This window comes from Talpa occidentalis, unplaced genomic scaffold, assembly GCF_014898055.3.
Source record: "Talpa occidentalis isolate TD23 unplaced genomic scaffold, MPIMG_talOcc4v2.1 talOcc4.5, whole genome shotgun sequence".
Classification (NCBI taxonomy): domain Eukaryota; kingdom Metazoa; phylum Chordata; class Mammalia; order Eulipotyphla; family Talpidae; genus Talpa; species Talpa occidentalis.
The window spans coordinates 64,132,894-64,155,611 of NW_023604861.1; the positions used below are offsets into that span (position 1 = coordinate 64,132,894).

The window sequence follows — 22,718 nt, forward strand, 5'->3', positions numbered from 1 at the left end:
ATTTTTACTTATAGCAGCTAGTTTGCATATGGTCTTTAAGAGAAACCTAATCCTGAATTCTTCCTCTAATTCCTGTTAGTTGTGGAAATGAAGGAATATTGAAATTGACATTTCAAGTTTCACTTTCTTCCACATATCAGTTATTACCATTTCTGGCAAATTGCCCATATGCCCAGACATATCTGTGAGCAATAAAAAGCATTCCAGGGCCTCCCCGGTGGCGCAGCGGTTGAGCGCTGGGTTGCTAAGCTGCCCGCAGCCCTCTGCAGCGCTGGTTTGATCCCCGGCTGCTCCCCGGCCACCGGAGGATCCCACATGGGGCACAGACCTCTCCTGCTGCCCACTGCTCCCCTCAGCAGTGTACTTCGGTCCTTCTGCCTGCTCTGCTCCCCGCTCTGGCTCTGGTGAATTCTCTCACCCTTCCGCGCTTCTAACTGTACCCAGTGCTTGTACAAATAAATAAGTAAATCTTAAAAAAAAAAAAAAAATAACAAGGAAAGTACTATTTAAAAAAAAAAAAAAAGGCATTCCAGTATTTCTATACCAACAAAAACCAAGACATATTAAGATAGTTGTTTGGTTAAATATTCACTATCATGTGTCAGGCATTCTGTTAAATGCAAAAAAAAAAAAAAAAATCACTGCACCACAGACTAACTACTAGTAGTAGATATTATAACACGAATCCTATAAATAATGTGGTATTTTTAGTAAGACTCAATGCTGGCAAATAAGACTGGCACACTCATTCATTAATCTTGCTGTTTTAATATCTTTCTGGAAAGTCATTTGGCAAATATGCACCAGGATCTTTAATTAGCTGTTGGTTCTAAATTCTATTCATTCATGTAATTTCAGCAAGTATGTGCATGCAAAAAGCTGATAGAAAAAAAATGCAAGGACTGTATTATCACTGGGTAACGATATTTAATTTTTCTTGTATATATTGTGAATATTTTCTGATAAACATGCAATTGCTGTCGCGCCTTCCTGTTGGCACATGGCTGTGAAGCTGTTTGCAGCCTCAAACAGTTTGCAGTACGGGTTTGATTTCCCATAGGCCAGGGAGATATCCACATGGTGCAGTAGACCTCTCCTGTCTCTTTCCCTCTGCTCCCCTCAGCAGTGCCTTCGGTCCATCTGCCTGTTCTGCTCCCCACTGTCTCTGGTGAATCCTCTCACCTCTGGCTTGTACCCCAGCTATTGTATAAATAAAAAATAAATCTTTAAAAAAAAGTTTCTGATAGGATTATTGTATTTAGTTAACATGTAAAGTGCTTGACTTATATTCAGAAAAAAAGGTTTGCATGAAAAACATCTTCAACCGGTGTGTTGTACATGTGAATGATATCCAATAAATAAGTTTTAAAAAATACATCTTCGCATAGCAATTCTGAATGGACTTAAAACTCTTCATTTAAACACCTACTGGTAACAGCAAATTACAAATGAAAATTCTATTTTTAGGAGTATGCTTAACTAAAAAAGCTGTTTCTCATTTGCTTAGACGGTAAGCAAAGTAATATAGCTCGTAAAGACGCCCAAGTTTTCTCACATTCAAGCACAGATACCAAAGCAGTATGTAGCTTTATTGCCTCTTCCAGCCAAAATATTAATCATCTGTGACCCAGGAAATTCCTGTTATCTTTCTAGGAGGAGAGGGGGAAGAAAACAGAACAAAACAGTTTAGAATTTGAAATGTTAGAGCCTGGAGCCCAAGAGTCTCTATATGCAGACACTCCGCTCATGTTTGCTGTTCAGTAAGACTCTGGTCCAAAGGCTGTTTTCTACATTAGATTTTCCGTTTCAGGATCAGGTAGAGACGGCAGTCCTGCGACTGAAGCGCGGGGGCTCCGGATTAGGACCACTTCTTGGTGACATTGAGATGACTGAGCTGGTCTCCCACGAATCTGTGTGGGGGAAACTTGGAGGTGCTGGCCGCTTTGATGGCCTGGAAGGCCGCTGCTCTGCGGGCCGCGGCGTGGCCGTGCTCCTGCTCGGCGGTGAGGTACGGCATGCTCAGCCAGTAGTGATTCTCCGCCTCGATCTCCAGGCGCCGGATCATGTTCTGTTTGGCGATGAAAGACACGGCGCGCGGCCGCCGGTGCTTCCCGATCCACTGGCGGCCCGGAATGCGATTGCGGCAGAGGAGGGCGGTGAGGAACATGGCGCCTGCGGGCGGACAGAGCCCGTGGACACCAGCTGCGCCCCGGGGAGGCGCGGCGAGCGCGCCAAGCCCACCCCTGCCACGCACCTCCCGCGCCCGGGGCCACCCGAGAACGCGCCCGCCGCCGCGAAGGAAGTCGGAGCCCAAGGAGTCGACTCCCCGAGCGTCACAAGAAGCCGCGCACTCACCAACTGCGAGCCCCAGCGGCCCCAAGTCTCCGCGCTCGCGCCAACACCGCGTCCAGAATGCGCCCGCCTCGTCCCTTCTCGCGAGACTCCCGCTCTCGCGAGAAGACATGCGACTCCGCGGAATCACGCTACTTCCGGCGCGAGGAGATTCAAAGTAACGGCGGGCGGTGACCCCGAGCGGCGGGTCTCCTTCAACCTGGCGTCCTGCTCTCGGATCTTCCCTATGGATCTGATTCGGAACTTCCACGGGAAACTGCGGTCTCTGGCCGTCACCCTAGACAGCGAGACCGTCCGGCTGCAGCGAGCGCTGAACCGAGAGGAAAACGGTGAGAGAGGCTGGCGGGCGAAGGGGTTCGCGGCGGCTGGGACCCCGCCCGCATCCTCGGGTGCGGTGTATTAGAAGGGCATTAACAAATAAAAATACATAACAAATAGAAAAAGAAAAAGGGCATTAACAAAAAAAATTAAACATCAGTAATCGTTTGCAGAAAATATTTTTTACTCTGGCGGGGAGAGCTTCGAGAGAGATATGGGGTGGGGGTGTTACACCTGTCAAAATGCTGGGGGCTGCGGATACTACCTTTTCATTCATTCGTAAGTGTGTTGCCCCTGCTATTAGTTCTACTTAAACCACAACGCTCTGTTCAAGTAATGAAAGTAGTAATGTTATGTTATGAAGAAGGACTGTCATTTAGGAATAAGAGCCTAAATTGACAAACTCAGTGATTAAAAAATGTACACAAATTGCTTTTATTTATTTTATTTTATATATTTTTTACATCAATTTTCATTTTTTAACAGTGTATGTATTTTCATCTTGGTTATATTCCCCATACAATTTCCAACCCCCTTATTTTGACCGTAATTTCCCCCCTTCCCTTTCCCCCATAGTGTGTTTCTGGTTTATAGTTGCTTGTTGATTTTGATTTTTACTTTATTATAATTACTCTTTTTCCTGATCCCTTATTTAGGTTTTCTAAATTCCTGCTATGAGTGAGACCATGCGGTATTTTTCTTTTTCTTTCTGGCTTATTTTGCTGAGCATGACCCCTTCCAGCTCCATCCGTGTTGCTGCAAATTGCATGAGTTTATCTTTCTCGATTGTGTATATGTACCACATCTCCTTGATTCAGTCATCTATTTTTGGGCATTTGGGTTGTTTCCAGAGCTTAGCTATTGTAAATAGTGCTGCTATAAACATAGGCGTGCAGGTGCCCTTTTGAATTAATGATTCTGTGTCCTTTGGGTAAATACCTAGGAGTGGAATTGCTGGATCATATGGAAGCTCTATCTTTAGTAGGTTGAGGAATCTCCACACAGCTCTCCATAGTGGTTGGACCAGTTTGCACTCCCACCAGCAGTGCAGGAGAGTTGCTTTCTCTCCACATACTCGCCAACATTTGTTGTAGCTAGTTTTTTTTAATATGTGCCATTCTCACTGGTGTAAGATGGTATCTCATTGTAGTTTTGATTTGCATTTCCCTGATTACAAGTGATGCTGAACATTTTTTCTTATGTCTGTTGGCCATTTGCATTTCCTCTTTGGAGAACTTCCTTTTTAGCTCTGCTGCCCATTTTTTGACTGGATTGTTTACTTTGTTTTTTATTGTTTTTTAAGATTTATTTATTTTTATACAAGAACCCGGGTACAGGCCAGATGCGCAGGAGGGTGAGAGGATTCACCAGAGACAGAGCGGGGAACAGAACAGGCAGACAGACGAAATACACTGCTGAGGGGAGCAGCCAGCAAGACAGGAGAGGTCTGCCTTGCCATGTGGGACCCTCGCCAGCCGGCAGGATCTAACCGGCGCTGCAGAGGCTGTGGACAGCTTCACGGCACTGAGCTCAACCGCCTGCGCCACCAGGGGAGGCCCTTACTTTGTTTTTGTTGAGTCTGGTCAGTTCCTTGTAGATTTTTGCCATCAGTCCTTTATCATTAGTGTTGTGTGCAAAAATTTTCTTCCAATCAGTGGGGTGTCTCTTTGTTTTGGTTACTGTCTCTTTTGTTGTACAGAACCTCTTTAATTTGATGTAGTCCCCTTTGTTTATCTTTGCCTTTGCTATCACTGCTTTGGGTGATGAGTCTTTAGAGATGTTGTTGATGTGTATGTCATGTAGAGTTTCGTCTATATTTCCTTCTATATGTTTTATGGTTTCAGGTCTTATGTCTAGTTCTTTAATCCATTTTGAGTTGTTTTTTGTGCATGGTGTGAGGTAGTAGTCAAGCTTCATTGTTTTGAATGTAGCAACCCAGTTTTCCCAGCACCATTTATTGAACAAACTTTCCTCGCTCCATTGCATATTCTTTGCACCTTTATTGAAGATTAGTTGACTGTAAATCTGTGGGTTTGTTTCTGGATTTTCTATTCAGGTCCATTGGTCCATGTGTTTGTGTTCCAATACCATGCAGTTTTGATTATTATGGCTTTGTAGTATAGTTTGAAATCTGGGCGTGTGATGCCTCCATTCCCTTCTCTTTTTTTCAGGAGAGCTTTGGCTATTTGGGGTTTTTGGTGGCTCCATATGTATTTCATCAATATTTGTTCTATTTATTTGAAGAATGTCATTGAAATTTTTATTGGAATAGCATTGAATCTGTAAATTGCTTTTGGTAGGATGGCCAATTTGATAATGTTAATTCTTCCAATCCATGAGCAGGGGATGTCTTTCTATTTCTTTGTGTCTTTTTCTATGTCTTTTAACAGTGTTTTATAGTTTTCTTTGTCTAGGTCCTTTACCTCTTTTGTTAGGTTTAATCCCAAGTATTTGATTTTTTTTTTTTGTTTCAATCATAAAAGGGATGGTTTTCTTGATTTCTTCTTCAGATTTATTGTTTGTGTATAGGAAGGCTACTGATTTTTGTGTGTTTATTTTGTATTCTGCTACTTTACTAAACTGATTAGTTTTTCTGTAGAGTGTTTTGGGGTTCTCTATGTATATTATCATATCATTTGCGAATAGTGATAGTTTGACTTCTTCCTTGCCTGTTTGGTTTCCTTATATGTCTTTTTCTTGTCTTACTTATTGCTCTGGCTAGGACCTCCAGTATCATATTGAAAAGCAGTGGTGAGAGTGGACAACCTTGTCTTGTTCCAGATCGTAATGGAAATGCTTTCAGCTTTTCACCATTGAGAATAATATTGGCTATAGGCTTGTCATATATGGCCTTTATGATGTTGAGGTATGTTCTTTGTATCCTGAGAATTTCAAGAGCCTTTATCATAAATGAGTGTTATATTTTGTCAAAAGCTTTCTCAGCATCTATTGATATTATCATATGATTTTTATATTTCTTTTTGTATGTGTTGGATTTCATTGATTGATTTTCGGATGTTGAACCATCCTTGTGTCCCTGGAATAAATCCTACTGGGTGGTGGTTAATTACCTTATGGATATGTTGTTGGATTCTGATAGCTAACATTTTATTGAGGATTTTTGCATCAGTGTTCATTAGAGAGATTGGCCTGTAGTTTTCTTTGTGCTGTCCTTGTTTGGTTTTCCTATTAGTGTAACAGGGTGGTCCCCAGGAAAAGGGGAGGTTCCCTGCCCCACCCAAGGGAGGGTGGAGCTGAGCAGGGAGAGAAGAAGCTGCAGAAGAGACGGAGAAAGGAAGCAGGATGGAGCCAGAAGGAGACCTGGAGGAGGCACATGGAGCCTAGAGACACGTGAAGAAACTGCGCTTGTCTTTTGGTCATGGACTGGGTGACACAGATGTGGGTGAGACCCGTGGGGAGATGACAGTGGTAGCTTTTATCTTAATGTTGATTTTGCTCTTTTCCTTCCGGGCTTGTCCAGTTGTTTGTGACCCTTTTCTGTGGGTCCCCACTGGAAGATGCTTTAGACTTGTGGCAGGCCTTGGGGCTTTGCTCTGGGCCAATCCCATTTGGATGGACTTTTACCCACGAGGGGACGGGTAACTCTGGATGCTTCATTTAGAAACTAGACTAAAAACTAGAAACTAGACTCTTTGCCTTACCTGTATTGTTTCCTAGTTTTATTAAAATTCCTTCCCATTAAAGTCTCCTATGTTTTGTGTTGATGCGGCGGATGGCAGAACCCATGTAGAATAGGCAGGTTTGCGGGGTTTGGGCTGCCCCTCTCCCTGTCCTATAACATTAGTATAATGTTGGCTTCATAGAATGTGTTTGGTGTTATCCCTTCCTTCTTAAGTTTTTGAAAGAGTTTATGAAGGTTAGGCACTAATTTGTTTCTGAATGGTAGAATTCATTTGTAAATCCATCTGGTCTAGGGCTTTTGTTTTTGGGGAGGGTTTTAATTACCATTTCAACACAGATTGCTTTTAAATTACACATAATGTGTCCTTATCAGTAAAAGCATAGTATAAACAAAATGAAACAATTTCTTGTAAAATACTGCCATTTAGCACAGTTCTTTACTTGTGCAGTGACTTTGTCTTTTCCAAATGATCCATGGTTGCAGTAAATGTCTGTATTTTTCCAAAATAACTCATATCGCCAGCACAAATACTAGTTCTTAGTGCTGTCTTTTGTACATAAACAGAGCAAGCCGCTGTATATAAACCATTAGTTTTTGTACTAGGGATATTTTTTCAGGTTGTTACAAGAGTAGTTCAGATTTTCACTTTTATAAATGACATAATTGTACTTTAAAATATTGCATACTGTAGACACAGACTCTTTTTACTTTAATTGCATTATGATTAGTTTTCCAGCCATTTAAAAATGTTCCTGTGGTTGTAAATACGTGTATGTGACAAATACTTTGAGATGTGGAAAATTAAAAGAAGAAAAATTTCCTCTAAGTCCTCTATCACAAGACATCACTATTAATATATTAGTAGGCTTTCTACCATTCTTAATTTTAGGGTTGCTTTGTTTTTCTTTCATTTTATTTACATAATTGCTACTATAAGAGACACAAAATTGTACTAATATTTTTGGATTCTTGATATATAGCTGAATTGCTTTCCACAAAACTTGTCCTAATTTACCTTCTTACCACTATATTATTCTCTGTACACAAATTCTGAACTTTCTTTTGGTTTTATAAAATAACTTTTTTAATTCCTAGCCCATATATATTACAGAATATACAGAATTGTGATAATTAGAAAGTCATTGCCAAAAATTTTCACCTTTTATGATCATAGTGATGAATCATAAACTAGGTTAATTTTTTTAACTTGTTGAGATGTAATTCAAATACCATAAAATTCATCTTTTAAAAAATGCAATTCAGTGGTATTTAGTATAGTCACAGAGTTGTACAACTGTCATCACAATAAATTTAGATTTTCATCACCTCCAAAAGAAATCCCTTTACCTGTAAACAGCCAGCCCTAGTAATCCCATCGCCACTTGCCACATTAACCTTATGTAACCACTAGTCAACTTTCTGTCACTATAAATTGTCCTATTTTCAACATTTCATATAAATGGAACCATAATATATAGTCTTTGTGACTGACTTATTTCACTTAGCATAATGTTGCAGGGTTCATCCATGTCATAATGTGTATCAGCACTTCATCCCATTTTATTGCTTATTTTTATTTCATCATATGGATATATATACCACATTTTGTTTATTCATTGGTAATGGAGATTTGAGTTGTTTCCACATTTGGGGTTTTATGAATAACACTGTAAATACTCACATGCAGCTTTGTGCAGAACTGTCCAATTGTTTTTCAAACTGGATGTGTATGTTTCCACCAATAATGTGAGTTGCAATTTCTCCACAGCCTCATCAACATTTGTTATTGTCCGTTTTATTATAGCCATTCCATTGGATATCACTGTGGTATTGATTTGTATTTCCGTAATGAAAATTGGTCAACTTTTAATAGGTGGAAGAAGGTCTTCAAATCAGGTATATTTTAGAAAAGAGAAATAACAATCCTTTAAAATTTTCTTTAACATCTTGTGTATGACCAAGTGATTAATAAAGGTGACAGCACAAGGGTAAATGATGTCTTTTCAGTAAGTGGTGCCAGGTCACTTGGACACAAATATGTAAAACAAAAAAATGGATCTTGATCCTAACTTAATGCCATAGACAAAAGTCAGTGCTAGATGGTGTATCTAAATGCAAAAGGCAAAACAATAAAGCTTTTAGAAGAAAACATAAGTGTTATTGTTGGCAAAACACTTTTAACATAAGAACCAAAGAGTACTTATAAAGGAAAAAATTGCTAAAAAATCCCTCTTTCTCCCTTCCCCACTCCTTTCCTCCCTACATTCTTCTCTTCCACTTTCCTTTTTTATCTGAGTGTTGATTATGTGTGTATGTTCAGTTTATCAAGCTATATTCTTAACAACTTCCGTATTTCTCTGTTACATATATTTGAATATTTTAAAGAAAGGCCTTAATACTTTTCTTTGAGATTGACAGGACATAAATTATAAATAAGTATCTCTAAGGGTTTAATTTAAAAAAATTATACTAAATTGTTGTTTTTCTTCTTTTCCTTATTGTACTTTTTCCTTTCAATATTCATATTGAAGACTTTGAAGATTATCCAATGAGAATTTTACATGACCTTCGTTCAGAAGTCCAGATTCTAAAGGTATCCTGCAATATTATCACTTTTATGCGATAACTAAAATATCTAAATAAACTTAGTCAAATATTAGAGAAATAGTAATGTATGTTCTTTCTTTATAATTGTAATATACTTTTCTTTCCTCATAAAAGGATGATGTCATTATTCTTCTTGATAAAGTGTGTTTGGAAAGTCAAGAAAACATTGGTTTCATAAAGGCAACAAAAATACTGATGAAAAAAAATTCATTGGATATCATGAAAATTAGAGAGTTTTTCCAGAAGTATGGATATAATCCACGTGCCAAGAAAACTTCAGGTGTGATAACTTTCATTTTACCGCATTTGTTTTAGTATTAAAGAAAGAAGACAGCATAATTACCTAAGTCTACTGTAGACTTGGCCATGGCTCTGCCATTATATGATCATCATTTCTGATCATCATTTATTCAATAATTGCTGTGTGCTGAATGCAGTAGATGTGCAATAGGAAGACAACCCTTGCTCTTCTTTCTAAAATGCCAGATAAGAACTAACACAACACTAGTTGAAAGGAGAAAACAGTATAAATCTATATAAATTAGGAATATTTAGCTTCTAGTGCACTTTGCCAGTAGGTAATGAGAGGCCAATCTTAAAGCATGCTTTTTCATTTCTCAATTTTTTTTTTCTATAGAATGATTTTTTGGCCACATAAATTGACAATTCTAATAAAGGGTAGTTTCTAAACTTTCTATAGTTGTAGTTTCTAAAGTTTCAAATTTTTTGGGTCTAAATTGCCTCAGTTCAAATCTCTAATTTCACCACTTAATGGCTGTATCATCTTTGACCAGTTACCTAATCTTATACTTCAGTTTCTCATCTATAAAGTGAAGATGTTAATAATATCTGTACCTGAGATTATATAAGGGTTAATGAGATAAAATTTTCTTAGAACAGTGCCTGGCCTGTGTTAACCAACACCCAGTGTTAATGACTGTTGTTATTTTCACACCTATACCTTGAGTGACTAATTTCAGTAGGCATCAGTCTTTGTTTTCCTTTTTGACTTTCGATTGTCTTATACCAAAGGCTCCTTCTCAAGTTCTTTCTTGGCTTTGTCGGTAATATCCTTGATTTGTTGACTCCCAACTTCAGTTCCACACCAATTTCATTAACCATTAATGTACCTAGGAAATGGCAAGGAATTGTGAGAGAAAGAAAGATTTTAGTAAATCATTTCATCTGAAATGTGCTGTATGTTGGTTTAAGCATATGGGATTGAAGCCAGAAATAACTTATTAAAGGTTGAGAAACTACATGTCTTTCTAATGCTCTTCTATTATTTCTTTCAACTAGGTTTTGATACAAGTGTTCCAGGTTGAAAGGATAGAAATTTGTCTTTGTGTAGTGGTCTTTTCTTTCATTTTTTTTTTAAAGATTTATTTTATTTATACATCCAGGAACTGGGATATAGGCCAGAGGTATGGGGGTGAGAGGATTCACCAGAGACAGAGTGGCAGAACAGGCAGATTGACTGAAATACACTGCTGAGGGGAGCAGCTGGCTAGACAGGAGAGGTCTGCTGTGCCATGTGGGTGTCTCCCTGGCCGGGGATTGAACTCATGCTACAGTGGCTAGGGATAGCTAGATAGTGCTGAGACTTAACCTTTGCACCACCAGGGAGGCCCTGGTCTTTTCTATTTAACTTAGGTGTTTATAAGTTAAAAATCTAAAACTATTATATTTTGTGTTAAATCTAGATCTTAACTAAATTCCACACTGCAGTTAATGTAATTAAGTGAAAAGTTTCAAGTAAACTGAGACTGGTAAATCACATTAACTGAGATAGTAAGGAAATTGGACTATAAATTAAGGTGGTTATTGCTTTTTCCATCTTTTAATACATAGTTTACTTGCCTTCTCTAATGTGTCATCAAAATGAGATCAGAAATTTATTAAAGGGACCATTGAAATAAAACTTTTAAAGAATAAGGAGAAAGTAAGAACTTTTTCTCATTTGGGACATTTCAAATGCAGATATCTTATGTGATTTTAGTATGTAAGATTTCCTGGTTTGATATGTGACCAGAATATGACCTCTTTTTTTTCTCCCAGTGGATGAACAAGAAGTCACTGACTTTAAGCCAGAGTCTACTGAGCATGAAAATGTTAAGAAGTCTGATGTGAAGGATGATTTGTCTGATCCTGCTATTTTAGGCAGTTCTGTTTCTGAGAAATCTCCACGAAGTCCACAACTTTCAGATTTTGGACTTGAGCGGTACATGATACCCCAAGCTTTGCCAAGCCCTCTACAGGTGGTAAACAACCATAAGGAAGAGCCAAAACATTTAACTCCGTCTTCTACACAATCACTAGTTAAAGTACCAAAAACTCCAAAATGTGCCTTAAAGATGGATGATTTTGAATGTGTGACTCCAAAATTAGAACACTTTGGTATCTCTGAATATACTATGTGTTTAAATGAAGATTACACAATGGGACTGAAAAATATGAAGGAAAAAAGGTAACAGCTTTCTTAAAAGGCACATTTTATCTAATTTTCTAAATCTTTGGCATTTATTGACTTTTTCTAGGAAAAATATGTTGCTGAAAATATCTTTAAAAGATTTTCAGATACTTCATATTTCAAGGAAGTAAGAATACAATAAAGTATGGGCTATTGGTCTCCTCAGGTTAGATTCTGTAGCACCTGAAAAAGAAGGTATTGGGGGGATTGAGAAGAGGGGATAAAATTAAGGGAGTAAAATTAGTAAGAACTTGTGATTGATTTGGTATGGAGACTTTGGAAAAGAAGGAGATCTTGGATATATCATACAAATCTGTTTTGTTGCCTGGTATAAATGGTAAAGAAAACAATGAAGATAGGAATACCTACAGCTGGACGTAGAGGTGATATGTTTATATGTTGATTTTGAGGTACCTGTAGAAGTGCTCTTAAACTAAAGTATTTAAATATGATTTGAAAGTTCAGTGATGAATTTTATGCTAGATCAAAGAGATTGGGAAGGATAGTGTGGAAATGGTGATTGAAGAGTTACCATGTAAGTGAAAACAGCTCATATCAGATCCATATCTCTCAGAATTATGAATATTAACAAAGAAGTTAAACATTCAACTCAGTCAGAAAAAAGCCTCCCACAATTTTGGCAAAAAAAGAACAAAATAAACACTAAATATAAAATGGCATCATAAAAGATTTTTAAAAGGATAGAATTGGTAAATTTAAGAAATGGTTGTTATTTAAACAAATGCAAATGACAAAATTAGGAACTAAGGGGCTGTATTTTTTTAAGCTATTATAAGTGCTAAATGGTGGAATATTGGGAAATTTGGAAAGCACAGATGAATGAAATAATTTCTAAAACAATTTAGAATTATCAAAATCAACTTGGAGTAGAAAACCTAGATACACTAAATCTCAGAGAATAAAACTGAAAAAGTTGTTTCTAGGCAGAGTGATTTTCTGGATGAATTATTCCATAATTTCAGAGAACGTACTTGTACCATCCTTTCTATACCAGTTCTTTTTCTGATGAGGAAATACACATTGTAGTGCAGATGCCAATACCTCCCCTGGAGACCTTCAGATTCACCAAACCTCCTCTATTCCATTTCCTTACTAGTTCAATAAGACACAAAACTCTTCAGTTTAGTTTATGAGATTAATGTATTCGACACAATACTGATAAAGTACACAAAAGGTAACTATGACTCAGCCTACATTATGAATATAAATTTTTACAGTTGTGAAAATCCTAATTACAAATTCAAGGACCTCCCTGGTGGGGCAAGGGGTTAAGCGCCACGCTGTGAAGCAATCCACAGCCTCTGCAGCACAAGGTCAATCCCCGGCCAGCCAGAGGGAAACCCACATGGTGAGGTAGACCTCTCCTGTCTCGCCCCCTCAGCAATGTATTTCAGTAGATCTCCCTGTTCTGTTCCCCATTCTGTCTCTGGTGAATCTTCCCACCTGCATATCTGGCCTGTACCCCAGCTCTTGTATGTATAAATAAATAAATCTTTAAAAAAATACAAATTCGATAATATTAAGAGTATGATGGACAATTTCAAATTAAGCTTATTCCAGGAATGCAAAAATAGTTTAATATTTGAGAACTCATAGAATATATTATTTCTGTGATTGAATAAGAAAAAAAGGATGAGCTCAATAGATGCCAATAAGAAATTTGATCAGAATTTGACACCCATTCTTCATCTCAAATACTTAGTTAAACTCTAAGTAGAAGGATTCTTCATTAACACAGCGATAAGAATACCTAACTTAATAAAGCTGTCTATCACCATTTAACATCAACATCACTCTTGGTGCTCTGGCCAATGTAATGATGAGTTTTATACTGTTTTATATACTATAGAAATAGATCAGAAATAAAAGTAAGCATTTCTGTGTTGTATTTCTAGGCCATGTTTTGTTCCTGGGCAACTCAGGAAGGTCACATCTAAAACATCTAGAAATAATGAAAGCTCAAGAAAGAAGCTCATATAAGATATATTGAGATAATAATTTTAAAAATATGTTTTCCCATACTAACAACTAGTTGGTAAATGTAGTAGGAAAATCCATTCAAATTTGCAACAAAAAAGTAAAGTACTCATGCCAGTCCTAGATGAAGGACTGATATGATTAAAATCAGAAAATATTTCTGAGTTACAAAGACAGATAATATATTACTGAATAGAATGACTGCTATTAAGATGTTTAATGATATAATTTAAAAAATTTAAAAATGTCATATAATTATAACAAGCCTCAATTATTTTTTCTAAGTTGGAGAATGGAGGGATATTTGACAATAACAATTCTAAAATTATTTGCAAGAATAAAATTTAAGGACAGCTAAGAAAATAATGAAAAGTAACAGTAACTGTATTTGACCTAGATATTAAAACATATAAGCTATTGCAAGTAAAACAGTATAAAACCCCAGAATGGACCTATGTTTTAGTCTTAAATGAGTTCTTAATCTATATCAATACTGATGGTAAAATTCCACTTTATGATTTGAATCCATGAACTATATAATGCCTATAATTAATGAGTTGAATTTGGACTTTCAGTCAGGTTTTTTTTTTTTTTTTTTTTAAAGATTTATTTATTTTTATACAAGAGCTGGGGTACAGGCCAGAGGCACGGGAGGGTGAGAGGATTCGCCAGAGACAGAGCAGGGAGCAGAACAGGCAGACGACGGAAGTACATTGCTGAGGGGAGCAGCGGGCACAACAGGGGAATTCTGCCACACCATGTGGGATTCTCGCTGGCCAGCTGGGATCAAACCCGCACTGCTAAGGCTGCGGATAATTTCACAGTGCAGCACTCAACCTGCTGCGCTGCCGGGGAGGCCCTCAATCAGGTTCTTAACCCACTTCTTAGTCAAAACCATCAATACAAAATAGTTCTTAGCTTTTTTGAGCAATGGGTGTATATTTAAAAACAAATTGCCCCATGGAATTTCTGTTTCGCAGAAAAGAATTGTCACCATTAGTGTAGACTTGGTGATCTGTAGTAAGGTTAAATTTTTTCCAGAGGTTTAATATTAACTTTGTTTTTAAACCCTACAATTTCTATGTGAATCATGCCAGGGATGAGACCATGGAAACAGAACCAATAATCAATAATTTCACTACCACACCTGGCTGCATAGTACAACGGTTGGAAAAAAACGGTTAAGTATAAATATCAAGTTACTTTTCACTATATTCTTTTCATACTATCTTTGTCTTACAAAGATGATTCTGTCACCTTAGACCCTCTAATAGCCTTCTGCATCTTGTCAGTTCCTAACATTGAATTAACAACCATTCAGGATCATCATGATTTTGTACAAGAAAAAGATAATTTTCACGCATGTTTTTCATACTCTTACTATGTTCAGTATTTCTTAGCTTGCTTGTTTTTTAAGACTAACTTAAAACATACTCATTCACTTAGGTTTTTATATAAAGCTAATAGTACTTCCCCCCCATTTAGTTAATAGTCTATTGATTAGAGCTCTATATTGTCTTTCTTACATAAAGCATACCCACAATACATCAGCTAACATTTCTGATTTTTTTAAAAATGTACAAGAACTTAAAGAAAATTTTCATGTCTTGTTTTCATGAAAGATAGGAAATAAAAAATTCTGGAGTTTCATGGTTTCTTTATAATTATAGTCTAATCCTATCAGATTTATTGGCAAGCTTTTTAAAGGAAATTGTCTTATTCTCAAATTTTTAATGTATTTTCAGAAAAGTTCTTTTTGTACCAGTTTCACTGACTTATATTTTGTTAAATTATGTCATTAAATTAAATGCTGCTGTCACAAATAAGTGTGAAAATATAAAACTCACTCATAGTAAGCTTATAACTCATAAGAGAACATGATTATATCAAAGAGTAGCCTAGTTTTTAAAAATAGGTCAGAAATAAGTTCTCAATGGATTATGAACTTTAGAAAATGATAAAAGAGAAAATCTTTGTGACTTGTGGAATGGGAATTATTGTTCACTTGTGGATCTTTGTTGGTTTTTTTTTTCCAAAGTTTTAGGTGTACAACTTTACATTGTATATACCATGTTGTGATCACAACCGAAAGTCTAGTTTCCATCTAAAATCATACATTGGCCTCCATTGCTGATTTTACCCATGCCCCTATCCTTCTTCCCTTCTACTAACCACAGTTCTGTTGACAGATTCTTAAGTATTTTTTTATATTTATTTGCTTTATGATCTATGAGTGAGATCATATGATATCTGTTGCATATGTCAAGATTTCATCTTTTTTTGTAGATGAATATTTGGTTATTGATATGTATGTATTTATTGTCATTATTGATCATTATTATAATTTAAAAGTTGAAATTCTTACAACTTTATTTTCAGATATTTATTTTTTTATACCATCCCGTGTATCTTCTAGATGCTGAATATACAAATTCCCCATTGGTACCTACATTCTGCACTCCTGGTTTGAAAATTCCTTCTACAAAGAACATTACAGCTTTGGTAAATTTCCATAAAATTGAAAGCTCTAACCTTTTTCCAAATGACAAAATGCACTACTATTTCCCAACTCAACCGGGCTTTAAAAAATTTAAGACTGATAATAGCCTTTATGAGTGTATTTACAATATATTTCTGGAGGGTAATTTAATAGCACATATCAAGAGTTTAAAATTTGTTCATACCCTCCAATCATGTCTCAGAATTTATTCTAAGGTACGTTGGGACAAAATACCTTAGATAAGGATGTGACAGAATAGAACATTATTGATAAGAGCAAAACATGGAAAAGAATCCAAATGTCAGATGATGGATGAGATGCAAAATACAAGTGGTATCCATAGATCTGATGTTATATAACTATCATATGTTTTGAACAACAATATATAAAAAAGTGTTCTCAGGAAATACTTAATGATGGAAAATGATATCTGTGTATGTACACACACACACACACATGTTAAGGAAAAAGAATGGATATAAATATGCCAAAATGTGATTATCCATGGATGATAGATATATGGGAGATTTTTTTGTGCTTACTTTAATTCAAATTTTTCTCACTGAACAAATTTACTATAATCAAAAACCTCAGGGCCTCCCCGGTGGTGCAGCGGGTTGAGCGCAGCACTGTGAAGCTATCTGCAGCTTCTGCAGCACAGTTTTGATTCCCAGCCGGCCAGGGAGATACCCATATAGCGCAGCAGACCTCTCCTGTCTTGCCCACTGCTCCCCTCAGCAGTGTATTTCAGTCAGTCTGCCTGTTCTGTTCCCCACTCTGTCTCTGGTGAATTCTCTAACCCTCCTGTTTCTCTGTCCTGTACCCCAGTTCTTGTATAAATAAATCTTTAAAAATAAATAAAAAAACCTCAGTCCTTTTTAAAGTTAGTGTGAACACAAGACGATGCAGTACACTGAGCTATCCATTAGAATGTTCTGCCATTTATGGGGCCTCCCCTGTGGCGCAGCGGTTGAGTGCTGGTTTGCAAGGCTGCCTGCAGCCCCTGCAGTGCCGGTTTGATCCCCGGCCACCAGGTGAGGGTCCCACATGGCGCGCAGATCTCTCCTGCCACCCGCTGCTCCCTTCAGCAGTGTACTTCGTCAGTCTGCCTGCTCTGCTCTACGCTCTGACTCTGGTGCATTCTCTCACCCTCCCGCGCTTCTGACTGTACCCAGTGCTTGTATAAATAAATAAATAAATCTTTTTTTTTTAAAAAAAAAAAAAGAATGTTCTGCCCTGAAAATGTTCTGTAATCTGCATTCTAGTTTATTAGCTACTAATTTACTTGTTTTCAGCATAAAATGTGGCTCAGAACTAATTTTTAATGTATTTTTTATAAAGATTTATTTTACTCTTTTTTTTTTTTTTTTTTTAAGATCCATTTACCTATGCATACAAGAACCAGGGCACAGGCCAGAGGCTTGGGGGAGGGGGGTGAGAGGACTCACCAGAGACAGAGGGGGGAACAGAACAGGCAGATCAACAGTGCTGAAGGGAGCAGTGGGCTAGACAGGAGAGGTTCACCACGCCATGTGGGTAGCTCCCTAGTCTGCCAAGGATCAAACTCTTTCTGCAGAGGCTGCAGACAGCCTCACAGTGCTGTGTTCAGCCCTTTGTGCCACCAGGGAAGCCCAAGATTTATTTTATTTATGTGTACAAGAGCTGGAATGTAGGCAAGAGTTGCAGGGAGGGTGAGAGGATTCACTGGGACGGGGGGGAGCAGAACAGATGGATTGACTGAAATACACTTTTGAGGGGAGCAGCAGGCCAAACAGGAGAGGTCTGTTGTGCCATGTGGGTTAGCTCCCTGGCCGGGGATTGAAATCATGCAGCAGTGGCTGGCGATAGCTTAATAGACTTGTGTCTTTAACCCCTGCACCACCACGGAAGCCCTTAATATTTTTAATTGGAATTAAATTTAAATCACTCTATATAGCTTGTGGCTACTATGTTAGGCATTACACCTGTAGACGAGGAAAATGCTGGACTATCAGTTGAAGTATCAGGTTATCTGCTTGCTGTACTTCCCATTTACAGTCAGTACACCCCTTAAGTTCCTCTTCATCCAAAAGGCTCTCTGTTGATGTTATTCTCCCTCTTAACTCCAATCCTCAGGAGATGGGGTAACTTCCCCAGTTGGTCTTAGCATGAATGAATGGCATGCTTAGCTTATCTCAGATTTGCTCTCTCCTTGGGAGGAAGGGCATGTGGCGACACTTTTGCTCATCCATGTGCCGACTTATATGGTCAAATTTACTGCTGTCTGAGAATGAATGGGTGAGTCCATCTCAGTCGGTTCAGATAAGTACACTTAGTTTTCATATTAAGCTCTAGTTAAGACAGCCCAAGTAATCGAGATGGTCTTTTTGTCCTCTATATGCCATTGGTTTGTTTTCTCAATTTTATGTAGTACTTAGTCATAGAAGAGAGGATCATTTTGGAATTTACTTAGAGATCACAACAGAACTAAGAATTGACTTGATTTTCACTTATCACCATATTTTTAATCACCATAATTTAATGACTTTTTATCTATTAGGCATCCGCAAATGATTCATTATCAGAAACAAATTGCTCATCAAATGATTTGGAAATGAAAGACTGCACATCATTATTTTTAAATTCGGACGAGTGCTTTCAGAATTTTGCGGCTCCCTCATCTCCTAAAATTTCTTCTTATGAGAATCTTCTCAGAACACCTATACCTCCAGAAGTAACTACAATTCCAGAAGATGTTCTGCAGGTTATTTTTCCAGGCTATTTTTCATATATATATATATATATATATATATATATATATGTTCTTTTGGAAATAGATACTTGTATTAAAAACCTGAAACTGTATAAACTAACTTATTTTTGAGCTGGTTTGGGTATTGAGAAAAGCTGAATTCTGAGCTGTTAGGGCCTTCTCAAGACCAATTTGGCAAAGATTCTTCTGAACTGAGCACAAGCTAGTGATTTCATACTTACGCCATCAAGGGGAATTTTCACTTTAAATTTATGTTCTGAAATACATAATATTTTTAATAGTTGTTCACCCTCATTGCCATGTTGACCCTGATTTCCATTGTAGATGTTGCTGGCAAAACAGAAATGTCATGTATCCCACAGTTCTACAGAGTAGGGTATCACGAATAATTTCTATCAGTTTCTTGAACTTGATATGCCTTGAACCTCCATTTGAGAAACACTGATTTAAATAGAATATCTGATTTTTTAGTACAACATAACTTACCACACTGCTAATAACTGCCAACTTTGCTAATTAACCACCCATCTGAAGCATCCACCCCTCTAAATAGAAGTTTTAGTGTCTGGCAATTATGCCTAGGCAAATGGAATTCTTAATAACCATTCTAGAAATCTTCCTAGCTTATGGAGAGCTATGAGGAAGATAAAACTACTAGGGAAAATACCCAAATGTTATTAGAATGGACCCATCCAAAGATAACAGCAAAAAATTTATTATCCTTCCTTATCTATTTTTTTCTGCTTCCTTGAGCATACAAATTGAGTAATGAAGGTGCATCATCTGTCTCTAGTAGTTAAATGTTGTTTCCACTTGGTGTGGTTGATCCTTATTTTTAGGTAAACAGAGGGAAATCTTGTATTTAATGCATTATGTGAAGAAGTCATAGCAGATATTTTGGATTCTTTATAATTTTTATAACTAATGATTTTTCCTCTGAGTAGTTACTTCTCCTCTTACTTTCACATCTTTGTAAAGGCTTTATCTGCTCTCACGAATGCATTGCTACATCTTTCCATTAGCCTTCACAGTACCTTTTACAAGGCTTAAGAAATCAGCCTACACATCTAAGTTACATTTCTACTATCTCCGTCTTTTCTTTGCTGTTAAACATCTGTCCCTGCTGCTAAGAAATTCCTACTATTTCAAATAACCTACATCTTCTAATTTTCCTTGACTTTACTTACCTGCAGATTCCTGTTACATTTTTCATATATGACTTGATAAAAAGGAATTTGCTTTGTTTTAGATTTTATCAAAATACAACTCAAAGCTAGCTACTCCAGTAGCAGTTAAAGCTGTGCCATCCAGCAAAGTGCTCCTTACTAAATATAAAGATCAAAGCAGCCAAGATGTCGGCAACAAAGAAAACTGGTGAAAGTGAGTATACTTTCTAAAGAAAGTAAGTGTGTTGAGAACATTTAAAATTAACACTTGAATAGTAAAATTTTGTAAATTTAATTAAAATCTAACATTTGGCAACTTAGGTTAACAACCTGTCGCTATTTTTTGATATAACACTTATGATCGCTGCATCTCAGACCCCCATACTAGCAAGTTTGATGTTACCATTGGGAATCTGTTCCCAACTTTTTTTAAGTATAAAAATATATACGCACAATGTTGTGTCATTTGTTTGTTGATGGTTATGAATTCTGTGTAATTGGTATTTTTATTTGTATCCTTTTGCAGAGCTTCCAGCAGATTCATTCAAAATAAGATGAAAGCAGAGCTGGACTGTCACTCACATCCTCCTACTTCTTGCCCCCTTTTTAAAAACCAGCCCATAGGGAAGATAAGCATGGACACTGATGTCATAGTGTTCTTTTTAATTAAGCTTTGATATAGTTTAATCACAGTATTGACATATAGTTCAGTTATTCCATTTTAATGATAATTACTGTTTCATTGACTTCAAATTTGCCCTGCCTAATCTAACAGTGATTTAAGAAATATTAGCAAGCAGGATAAATAATTTAAAAATTGTAAATGTTAGTTTGCTACTCAAATAAAGTTATTCCTGATATTCTTGGGGCTAAGTGGTTATTGGTACCCCATAGAACTGTGCTTCTTCTTTGATCCTAGCTCTGCTTTTCTGCCCCCACTCATGGCAAAGCCTTTTGCACCTTTCATTTTAATAGGACACTTTTAAATGACAGCTTATTTTAGAAGGTGGGAATATACAGGTATACATAGGTAACTGCAGGGTAATAGGTCTCAGTTGGAGGCAGGATGTGTGGAGGTATTTTCCCCTTTTTACTCCTGCCATTTTACTTCATATGAGTTTCATCCTTTCAAATCAGTTCTATTCACCACAAGGCTGCTTACCTCCCCGAACTCCTCTCTTCAACTTTACCAACCACCAGAGCATGAGCTAGGCTCTCTGGAATGTTCTCATGACTTCCTGGACCAGGTGCCCTTCTGTGGATTGTCAGCTGTGGCCAGAGGAGACAAACTGAGTGCTTCTAGAACTACTGACAACTGCAGACTTCCCTGGGCATCACACCCAGAACTTCCCCATTCACTCTAATTGGAAAATAATTTTGTTAAGCTCATGAACGTGATGAACTTTTCAGATTAATGTCTTAGGGAAAATAACAACTAAGTATATTGTGCAGACCAGTGAGAAATTTGAGAAGAAACATATGACAAGTATCAGCACCAGGTATTTCAAAGGCTCAGTTTGGGAAATAGGACGCAGTAAAAATTACCCTTTTTATGATTATGCCTTGAAAGTCAAATGTGAAAGACTTACCATATTGTGATCTTTTCATTTTATGAGAAAATTACCACAAACTGATTTAATCCTACCTATTGCATAATTATAATTTTGTTAAATTCTTTTCAAGATACTTGGTTTTATTTTTCAAGGTAAAGCTCTAGTCAGCCTCATATGAAGCTTTTGTTCATTATTTACCATAATTATATGTTCATATACCCATAGAGTGGATGCAATTGTTTAAGAAGGGAGTATATGCAGAGTGATGATAGTACTGAATCCTGACGTTCTTCTAACTATAAGAGATGGAAAGAGGCAATGCAATCTAACAAAGGAGAATGAGAAGGCATTAAAGTAGGAAGAAAACATTTTAAGGAGAGTGATCAATTCTGTCAATTTTGCTGAAAATCCAAGTAAAAAGAATTTTAGATTTGGCAAAACTGGTATTGGCAACACTGATTAATTTTGACTGAGGCTAGGGATACATTTGTATGGACTGGAGAGAAGGGGTGAGGAAACAGAAAGGTAAGAAAGTTCTTTAGACAGTTTTACTAAAGAGAAGAAAAATGGTGCAACTAGAGAGGGACATGAACCAAAAATAAATCTTTTAAGATGGGAAATAATGATTTCTGATTGCCTGTTTGGTATCTCCACTCATTTTATAATGGCCTCTCCTCAAAGTCACTTTGTCCAGTATTTCTCTCAACGATTCTTTTTCAAAGATTTATTTATACAAGGCTGGGGTACAGGCCAGAGGCACGGGAGGGTGAGAGAATTCACCAGAGACAGAGTGGGGAGCGGAACAAGCAGACGGACCAAAAGCACCGCTCAAGGGGGCAGCGGGTGAGACACCAGAGGTCTGCCTTGCCATGTGGGTATTGCCCTGGCCAGCCGGGAATTGAAACCGTGCTGCAGAGGCTGCAGACAGCTTCACAGTGCTGCACTCAACCTGCTGTGCCACCAGGGAGGCCCTCTCTTTCAATGATTCTTACTGCTTTCCTCCTGTGATCTAATTTGTTACTAGAACTATCAGCTTACCAAGCTTCAAATGTTAGGGTCTTTCAAGCATGTCTCTCTTGCTTAAAGCCCCTTTACTGTCTCCATTGCTTTTTAAATGAAAACCAAGGGCCTTGATAAGGTCTACATGACCTTGTATGAATTGACCCTGGGTACTTTCTCCCTCCCTTACTGCACTCTAACCACACAGGACACTTAGCCTTTCTTCCCTTCGTTCCTTAGGATTCATGCACTGCTCTCTGCCTGGAATACTTTTTCCCACCCACTCAGGTTAGCTAATTACCTCTCATTCTTATGCTGTACGTACCCGACATTTTGCCTACTACTATTGACCCTTTAAGG

At 37.4% G+C, this 22,718-nt stretch overlaps 2 protein-coding genes across 3 annotated transcripts; one reads left to right on the plus strand and one right to left on the minus strand.

The window, feature by feature from the left end:
• Positions 1 to 514: 514 nt before the first annotated feature.
• On the minus strand, positions 515 to 2,414 carry MRPL57 (mitochondrial ribosomal protein L57). The gene is made up of 2 exons (XM_037528773.2): positions 2,356 to 2,414; positions 515 to 2,172 (listed from the first exon to the last, which is right to left on the minus strand). The coding sequence occupies exon 2, from the start codon at positions 2,165 to 2,167 to the stop codon at positions 1,859 to 1,861; it is 309 nt and encodes a 102-aa protein (XP_037384670.1). The 5' UTR covers positions 2,168 to 2,172; positions 2,356 to 2,414; the 3' UTR covers positions 515 to 1,858.
• Positions 2,415 to 2,471: 57 nt separating this feature from the next.
• SKA3 (spindle and kinetochore associated complex subunit 3) lies at positions 2,472 to 21,356 on the plus strand. Of its 2 annotated transcripts, none has more exons than XM_037527347.2 (9): positions 2,472 to 2,681; positions 8,845 to 8,906; positions 9,035 to 9,200; positions 10,979 to 11,387; positions 14,486 to 14,568; positions 15,805 to 15,890; positions 18,428 to 18,631; positions 19,890 to 20,020; positions 20,333 to 21,356. In XM_037527347.2, exons 1-8 carry the CDS (start codon positions 2,579 to 2,581, stop codon positions 20,016 to 20,018), a joined length of 1,242 nt encoding a protein of 413 aa, XP_037383244.1. In that variant the 5' UTR covers positions 2,472 to 2,578; the 3' UTR covers positions 20,019 to 20,020; positions 20,333 to 21,356. The 2 variants fall into 2 exon arrangements, with proteins under 2 accessions (XP_037383244.1, XP_054557432.1); XM_054701457.1 differs by lacking the exon at positions 2,472 to 2,681 and adding an exon at positions 5,503 to 5,536.
• Positions 21,357 to 22,718: the final 1,362 nt, after the last annotated feature.